Genomic DNA, 8,781 nt, shown 5'->3' with positions numbered 1-8,781 from the left:
CTCAACGACTCTACTGGTCGGGTTAATTATCGTACGCAAAAACTTGTATAATTCCGAGTTAGTTTGTTGGACCTATTCTAGTTATGATGTGGTTTTCTATCAACCGTTGGATTGGATGCTCCAAATCTATCAGTTTTTAATGACCGTTGGATAAATTGCTGACGTAGCATTGCCAAATAAGAATCTATGGATATAATTTAGAAATTTTTAAAATTTTCTATTTATTTATTTTTTTCTAAACTAATATTGATTAGATAAAGTTGAAGGATATTTCAATTTATTTTATTTTTATGCATTACATAATTTAAAAGGTGGAAATCAAACTTAGACCCACCCACATGTTCACTGCTTGAAAGCCACGTGTATGATCGGACTATTATTTCTTCATTATTGAATTTGACGAACAGGAGTAGGAGTATTCGAACCTTTGACCTAACCTTGAGGAACCCACACGAGATCATCGGAAGGGAAGAAATGGCAAACAGGGACAGACCCAGGTTGGATGTTAAGGACACGAAACGACGGATGACTAGGGCTCCACTGGGAGGTATCCATATGACAAATCGCCAATGCATCAACTAAGTCTCCATTATCACCTTTTAAAGCAATTTTCAGCACACTATTGTCACCTTCTTGATAATGGCAATAATAAACAGCGAATGGATATGGCATGGTGTGACACGCCACGAGCCTCGGGACTGCAATTTGCTTAGGGGCTTCGAGGAACGTGTAGTTTTGGAAATGGACGTTGGAGTTTGTGAGATGGGACGTTTTGAGAAGCTTGAGAGGGGGTTTTGTGGCCAAGGCAGTGGTTACAAAGGCTAGCATTGATTCCATGGAAGTGGCGCAGAATTTGGTCTCGCCTTTGATGGGTTTGAGCTCGCATTGGTGGAGGCTTTGTTGGATGGCTTGGGCTTGAGGGGAGGCGTGGGGGAAGGAGAAGGAGGAGAGGATTTGAGGGAGGTTTTTGAGGGAGAAAGGGATTGAATTAGGGGTTTGTTTGGGTAATAATGGAGGGGATTTTGATGGGTCTCTTTTGGGGAAGTAAATTGGGAGTTTTTTGCCTTGTTTTAGGTCATTTATGGTGAAGAAAACTATGAGTTTTGGGTCTATTTTGGTCACCATTTTTATGAGCATGGGATCCTTCTTCTCTTCACTTTCATCTAAGGCTTCGGTATTTCCTTCGCCAAACTGCAAAATATGAGCGTTGTGAGATGATATTTGTTGAGGATTGTTGAGAGTGAGTCTCACGTTGGCTAATTTAGAGAATGATCAAATGAATACGATCTCTATTCGTATGAGGTGTTTTGGAAAAGTCCAAAGCAAAACTAACAGAGTTTATGCTAAAAGTGGACAATATCATACCATTGTAGAGATTCGTGTTTCTTACATGGTATCAGAGTCAGACCCTCAACTTAGTCATGTCAATAGAATCCTCAAGTGGCGAACAAAGAGTGTACTTTGTTCGAGAGCTCCAGAGAAATGAGTCAAGCCTCGATTAAGAGGAGGCTCCTCGAGAGCTCTATGAGCCCCAGGAGAGGCTTATAGTGTACATTGTTCGAAGGGAGGATTGTTGGGAGTGAGTCCCACCTTGACTAATTTAGGGAATGATGATGAGTATATAAGTAAATGAATACATCTCTATTGATAATAGGCTTTTTGGGAAAGCACAAAGCAAAGTCACGAGGGCTTATGCTCAAAGTGGATAATATCATACCATTGTGGATATTCGTGATTTCTAACATGGTATCAGAGTCATGCCCTTAACTTAGTCATTTCAATAGAATTCTCAAGTGGAGAACCAAAGGTATACTTTGTTCGAGGGCTCCAGATAAAGGAATCAAGCCTCAATTAACGGGAGGCTGTTCGAGAACTCCACAAACTTCCGAAAAGGCTTATAGTATAATTTGTTCGAGAGCTCCTAAGAACACTTAAATTTTGAAGTAAAAGGTCAAACTTTACCTTAAGAATTGGCAAGAGAAGAAGTAGGAAGATGAAGCAAGAAGCCAGGCTGCTGCTACCCATCCTTTTAGTTTCCTCCATGTTTTGTTGGGTTTGGATTGTATAAGCTTCCTAACTAGCTGATATATGCCTATTTATCGGAAGTTTTCGCATCGTTCTGATTACCTATTTCAATCTTCTATGAAAATTTTATTTATTTTTCAAGAAATTAGAATGATGGATAGTTTTTCGTTTTAGAATCTTGAGAGGAAGTTCGGAAGGAAAAACTCAAAGAGGATAATATTTGCTAGCGGTGGATTTGGACAGTTACAAATGATATCAAAGTCAGTCGTCGACCAGTGTGAGAGTTATAAAACATCCTAATAAAAATAGTAATATATATAAATAATAAATAGATAAATAAATAAATAGTTAAGACGGGCGGAAATTAAAAATATAATATTCATCTCCATATCCATTTAATTCATCATAATCAAGCTTGTATTATTACAATTAATTATTAATGTCACATTTTTTTTAATTTTCATTAAATTACAAATTTAATTCATAAATTTTTAAGTGGGTATTAAAAAGTCTATAACTTTTAAAAAAAATATTAACAAATTTCATTAATTTTAATAATATTGTTATTTCTTCCGTCCAAAATTCTCACTCGTATCGGTTTCGAGATAGAGGGTTTCATATCAAGGATTTTCTACGTAAATCTACGTTTTCATTATTTTTTGAGTATAATAGCTTATCGGAAGTTTATAATGTAAAGTTTAAATATATTGATCGATGTAAAAAGCGTTGTCCTCCGAATTAGGGTTTTCTAACTCACTCGACTGCCATGAATATAATTATCCAAAATTATTTAAAAAAACAATTATCGACAAAATAACATACTAAAATTACGTGCTAATCTATTCAAACGGTGAGATCTCACATCAGTTAGAGAGGAGAATGAAACATTATTCATAAGGGTGTGGAAATCTCTCCCTAACAAACACGTTTTAAAATTATGAGGTAGACGGTGATATAACGGGCAAAAATAGATAATATATGCGAGCAGTGGGCTTTAACTGTTACACAAACAATCGAGATCGAACTTGTTGTTATTCATAATTTACGGAATCACAAATAATGAAAATTTGAAATTGAAAAAGAAAAATCGAAAATAGCATGAATTAGAGGGTGGATCAAGAGAAATTTCATATATGGACCAACATATACGATACTAATTATTGAGTTGAGTTACATGATATTAATGTTCGAGATAAACTCAAATGAGCTAAAAGGGTGTGTATCTAACTACTGAATTATACCATGTGACGATAATTAAGAGCCATAAATCGCAATAAAGTTCGGATCAATCACATTAATTCGAGTATTAGCAGGTAGAGAGGTTTTTTTAATAATGAACTCATTCCAAACTAACCCAAGAACACATTTTTATTTTTAATGTGAGTTTCTATAATATTTATTTGTTTTTTTAATTTTAATGTAAGTTTCTAAAATATTTATTTAATTAAGATTTTCAACTTTATTTTAATATATATCTTAATAAATGATAAAAATAATAATTATAAAATTAAATAAATATACGTATATATACAATATATATTTAATGTTAATAATAAATTCATAATTTTTTTTATTTATTTGAACTTAATACAGTTTAAATAAGTTCATAACCTAACTCAAATCGAATGGGTTGAGTCAGGTCCATCGATCTTTTCTGAGTTATTGGGTTTTTTGAACACTCCTACCCTTCATCAGTGGCACCTCTAAAACTCATAATAAATTATAAGGCTAAATTAATTTTAAAAAAAAACAATTATTATTAGTAACCGAAAATTTGAAGATTTAAGATGGAAAACTTTTGGTCAAAAATCTCGAGCCTCGACCACAAGCAATATTTGACTCGGATGTAGTTAAAACTAAACTTTTTTCTATGGACATAGAACCCTGACCAAGTGCATCATTTTAACCGGATGATATTAAATTAAAGGTTGTCAAAGATATAAAACCACGACCAAGTTTCACGTTTTATCCCGATGATATCAAAACAAAGATTTCCAGAGATATAGAACCGCGACCAAGTGTCACGTTTTATCCGGATGATATCAAAACAAGTATTGCCAAAGATATAGAACCGCGACCAAGTGTCACGTTTTATCCGGATGATAACAAAACAAAGATTGCCAAAGATATAGAACCGCGCCCAAGTGTCACATTTTATCCCGATGAAATCAAAACAAATCTATTTATCAAACCTATAGAGCCACGATCAAGTACGACATTTCATCGAGACAATCTCAAAGCCAAAGAGTTCTCGGTCGATGCTCTCCGTGACGAAGCTGACATACAAGTGGCACAAGCTGGATGGTATGTCCAAACCGAAAGGAAGAAAAATACCTATTAAGAATCCCTTAAGCTATGATCCAACATGTTTATGGTTTACTTTTCTATTAGAATGTGGAACAAATAAGTTGTGGTCATGAATAATATTACGAGGAAGCTATCTGCCGGGATGGTTTTTATTTAGATTTCCATTTCATGTAACAGTGATCGATACCGAATGTAATGAGTATATGATCTAGTTTAACGATCTGTTTCAGTAATAAATTTTCAAAATTATAACACCGTTGAACCAAGTTTGGAATCAAATTTAGCATCTGATGGCTCGAGATTCTCATGTATCCCTGCAACACGATCGCGCTACCTATTCGTTTTGAAGTATTTCTAAGAATGAAAACTATTCCCCATGTATTCATATAAATCATCTTCAAGATATTTTGTTCATGCTCAAATACTAGATCACCTAATGCGGTGCGTAACTTTAAAGTTCTTAAGATTTAGTCATAAAAAATGAAGGTGCACGTTCTCAGTATAAGTAGTGACTATCAATTCTTCGAGTTTTTCTTAACCATCAATTCTTTAAGTATAAGTAGTACAAATCCGTCCTAAGAGAGGGCGTGAAATCACGCAGGTAGTCTTAGTAGCTGGTAAGTACATGGAGTCACTTCCCTAACCTTGGGTGAGTATATAATCTTATGGGAAGGGTTAGCTGTTAATGTTAAAATATTATCACTAGTCCAATAAGTTAAGCTCGGTATGAGTAATTATATTTATGATTTAGAATTTTAGAAATAAATTTAGAAAAATGATTTAGGGATTTGATAAAGCAGTAGTTTTTATAGAGTGTTTTTAAATCTCTTCTCGATGTTCTAATAAAATGTGCGAGCGTTTCTCACAGATAGTTGTGTTCAACAATCGCCAACTAACTTTCCATGGATGATGATTAGACTAGCACACACATCATACCGTCCCCACTAGAGAGAGAGAGTTGTAGGAGACCGTGCCTAAACTTGGGACATCGATTTTACACTGCATAGGCAAAGTAAACTACCTTAAGTTAAAGAATAGAGAGTAATTCACCCAAAGATGGGACTCGTCGCTCCACGACCTGCAATGCTAGAAAAGGGCGAACCACCTCCTCTAAACTTAAAGTGGGTCCTTCAACCGTTAAGGTACCGTTCAAAACTTTGAGGCACCATAGATGCTCAAGTGGCAGTAGAGACTAGACTTGAACTTCCTTAATCCCAAAGTAAAGCATGTGGATATACAAATAGGTTGCTTATTGTGAATGTTTGATTAATCCACCGCACTTAAATGATGTGAAAGTTATCTTATTTATAATCAAATGAATTAGAAGGATATGAAAATAGTAATAAATGGAAAGATACCTCTGATATTTTCCTTATAATAAAATATCAAATATAATATATATGGTAAACTATAATTTATTACTAAATATCCTTAACACCCCACCGCAAGCTAAGCGTCGGATTTAAACGAACGTGAAACTTGAATCTGAAAAATTCAAAGAGGTTGAGAAACACTTTTTGAAGATGCTAACAACCCGGTTCTTGGCCATCAAAAATTTGCAGAGGGATCGCTGCTCAGCGGCGATGCTGCCTTAGCTTCGATGAGAATATGTCTAACCCATGAAGAGGGATTGTCGCTTAGCGACGATGCTACCTTGGCTCTGGTGAGAATATTTCTAGCCCCAGAGAGGTCAAAATGGAGGAGTGTTCGAAAGCTATATGGTCATAAAGGGGGGCGTTATACCTCAATCATATTCTATATTTAATTAAAAAAAATTAAAAATTAAAAATTTATTTAACCTCAAGTAAGGTTTGTAAAAGTTTCTATAATTAGTCATTCATAAATTCCATCTATATAGCCTCCTTTTCTTGTTATCCATTAATTTGCATTATCAACCATAAATGACAATAATGCAAATAATCAACTCGAATAAATTTTATTAATTAATGATTCTCATCCAAAAATTAATTTAAATACATTTTTTTATGGGATAGATTTGCCACTCTATTTCAATATATATTTCGAAAATTTCCTTTTAAACGATTAAAAATTATTTTATATTGTGGTTGGAGAATAAATAATAATAAAAAATAATAATAATGAAATTAAATAAATATGTGTATATATAATTATATCGTAAGCAAAAATATGTATTTAAAAACACAATTCATAAAATTTTCATTTATTTAAATTCAATACAACTTAAATATATTTTAAATAACTATGAATTTTTTAAAAGTATTATTAATTTCCTTAACTTTAATACAAAATTTGTTAAAAAATTATTATAATTAATAATATGAACATAAACGTCTATTTGTATCTCATCGATTATTTCCCTTTTTAATTTTAAGGGCATCAACAGTAAAAAAAAAAAATTAATTTTTTTTCTAAAAGTTTAAGATTTAATATTAAATTTAAACGTTTATGGATATTCTTTGAAATATTAAAAAAAATTTAAAGATACTTCTAAAATTTTTAATTTAAAAATATTTTTGGAATTTTTTTTTTTAAAAGTTTAAAGTTATTATTGAAACATTATATAAAATTTAATGGAACAGTATATATAGAGGAAGAGTTTGTGGCTTTTTTTGAAGGGAAGTCAGCAAAGGAGGAACTAAGTGATATCAAAACATGAAGGGGCTTGTGTTCATCAATTTCTTACTTATTTTGGTAATTAATACCAATTCCATCATCTTCCCCTACTCTAACCCCATTTCGTATTCAAATTAAGTTATTTATGTATACTCGAACGTGTTTTGATTTATGTTTTTTTTGCGGTGAATCTAGCTTGCAAACACTATAGAATCAAGGCACGAGCCAGGAAATCATCACTGGAGAAATTTTATCGACGACAAGTTGTTGCATGAAGAAATTCAAGAATTTATCCATTCTGATCCAAACTCACTTCGTTATGAAAAAGAAACAGAAGATTGTACCGAAACGTTGAAGATTGAAGATGGAAAGCTTTTTGTCAAAAATATTGAGTCTCGACCCCAAGCTACATTTGACTTAGATATAGTCAAAACTAAACTTTTTTCTAAAGACATAGAACTCCGACCAAGTGCATCATTTTATCCCGACGACACCAAAAAAAAGTTTATTGCTGAAGATATAGAACCACGACCAAATCTCTCATTTTATCCAAATGTTGTTAAAGTCGAACTTCTTTCCAAAGACATACAACCACGACCAAGTGCCTCATTTTATCCAGATGATATCGAAACAAATCTTTCTATCAAAGATCGCGATCACGATGACCTCGAAGCTAAAGATTTCCGGGTTGATGCTCACCATGACAAAGCTGTCATAGAGGTCGCACATGCTTAATGTTATGTCAAAACATGCCATAGAAATATACGAGAATAATTGATCTCTTAAGGGATTTACGAATCCTTTAAGCTATGATCTAACGTGTTTACCGTTTGTGTAATTTACTTTTCTGTTCAATAAAATTAACCGTGGGAAACTCCTCAAGGAACTAAACATCAGAATCGAATTTGACACTTGATGGCTCGAAATTCTTCTGTATTCCCGCTACATGATCATGCTACCTACTCGTCTTGAAGTGTTTTTAAGAATGAAAACTATTCCCCACGCACCAACACGGATCCTTTCAAGATATTTTTTTCTTATCAAATACTAAGAACGCTTAACATTACTGTTCTTAAAATTGAGTTATAAAAAATGAAGGAGTACGTCCCTAGAATAAGTAGTGACTATCAATTATTTATATATTTTTTAACCATCATATCTTCAAGATCAGCTTGTTCGGATGTGGTCTCAATTCATTTATGTAGTCAGCGTTACATGAATCAACCATCTTTTTTTCACAAGAAATTTAATAAAATCAATTTACCAATTAAATTTAATAGTATATAAAATAACGGATGAAAAAAATGTTTCTTAAGGGAATCAAAACTTTTAATCATGAAAAAGGTGTTAAGAGATAATTATTTAAAAAGGGCTTTTAAATTAATATAATTTTTAAATGCTTTTTATTTATTAATATTTAAAAACTTTTAATCATCTAATTTATTCAATAAATTATAATAAACACATTTTAAATTATTAATTTTTTTTAATGTACGGATCCGTCCTAAGAGAGGGCTTGAAATCACGTTGGTAATTTTATTAGTTGGTAAGTACATTGAAGTCGCTCCCCAACTTTGGGTGACTATATAATTTTATAGGCCTTCCACGGATGATGAGTAGACTAGGGCACCACCATTTTGTCTCACTAAGAGAGTTCTACGAATAGTGCCTCAATGGACATTGGTTCTACGAGTAGTGTCTCAAAGATGGGACTTGTCGCTCTGTAGATCTACAACGACAGAAAAGGGTGAACCACTCCTCCGAACCCAAAGTGGGTCCTTGAGCACTTAAGGTACTGTTCGAAACTTCAATGCACCAAGCGAATACCTAGTATGTCAAGGATCCGATGCGAGC

At 33.1% G+C, this 8,781-nt stretch overlaps 2 protein-coding genes across 2 annotated transcripts; one reads left to right on the top strand and one right to left on the bottom strand.

Annotated features, from left to right (window-relative positions):
* Positions 1 to 246: 246 nt before the first annotated feature.
* Positions 247 to 2,060, bottom strand: LOC111471092 (BURP domain-containing protein BNM2C-like). The gene is made up of 2 exons (XM_023116785.1): positions 1,963 to 2,060; positions 247 to 1,191 (listed from the first exon to the last, which is right to left on the bottom strand). The coding sequence occupies exons 1-2, from the start codon at positions 2,041 to 2,043 to the stop codon at positions 433 to 435; spliced, it is 840 nt and encodes a 279-aa protein (XP_022972553.1). The 5' UTR covers positions 2,044 to 2,060; the 3' UTR covers positions 247 to 432.
* A 4,858-nt stretch (positions 2,061 to 6,918) lies between these two features.
* On the top strand, positions 6,919 to 7,820 carry LOC111471093. Its single transcript, XM_023116786.1, has 2 exons — positions 6,919 to 7,005; positions 7,123 to 7,820. The coding sequence occupies exons 1-2, from the start codon at positions 6,967 to 6,969 to the stop codon at positions 7,660 to 7,662; spliced, it is 579 nt and encodes a 192-aa protein (XP_022972554.1). The 5' UTR covers positions 6,919 to 6,966; the 3' UTR covers positions 7,663 to 7,820.
* Positions 7,821 to 8,781: the final 961 nt, after the last annotated feature.

Source organism: Cucurbita maxima, unplaced genomic scaffold, assembly GCF_002738345.1.
Source record: "Cucurbita maxima cultivar Rimu unplaced genomic scaffold, Cmax_1.0 Cma_Scf00048, whole genome shotgun sequence".
NCBI classification, from domain to species: Eukaryota; Viridiplantae; Streptophyta; class Magnoliopsida; order Cucurbitales; family Cucurbitaceae; genus Cucurbita; species Cucurbita maxima.
This window is presented reverse-complemented; position numbering and strand designations above follow the sequence as displayed.

What these genes read in the sequence shown, in the direction of transcription:
- LOC111471092 (XM_023116785.1), bottom strand. Translation starts at nt 2,043, where the DNA reads ATGGAGGAAACTAAAAGGATGGGTAGCAGCAGCCTGGCTTCTTGCTTC. An exon ending in TTCTCTTGCCAATTCTTAAG is followed by an intron (nt 1,192 to 1,962) that starts GTAAAGTTTGAC and finishes CATATTTTGCAG; the next exon opens with TTTGGCGAAGGAAATACCGA.
- LOC111471093 (XM_023116786.1), top strand. Translation starts at nt 6,967, where the DNA reads ATGAAGGGGCTTGTGTTCATCAATTTCTTACTTATTTTG. An exon ending in TCAATTTCTTACTTATTTTG is followed by an intron (nt 7,006 to 7,122) that starts GTAATTAATACC and finishes CGGTGAATCTAG; the next exon opens with CTTGCAAACACTATAGAATC.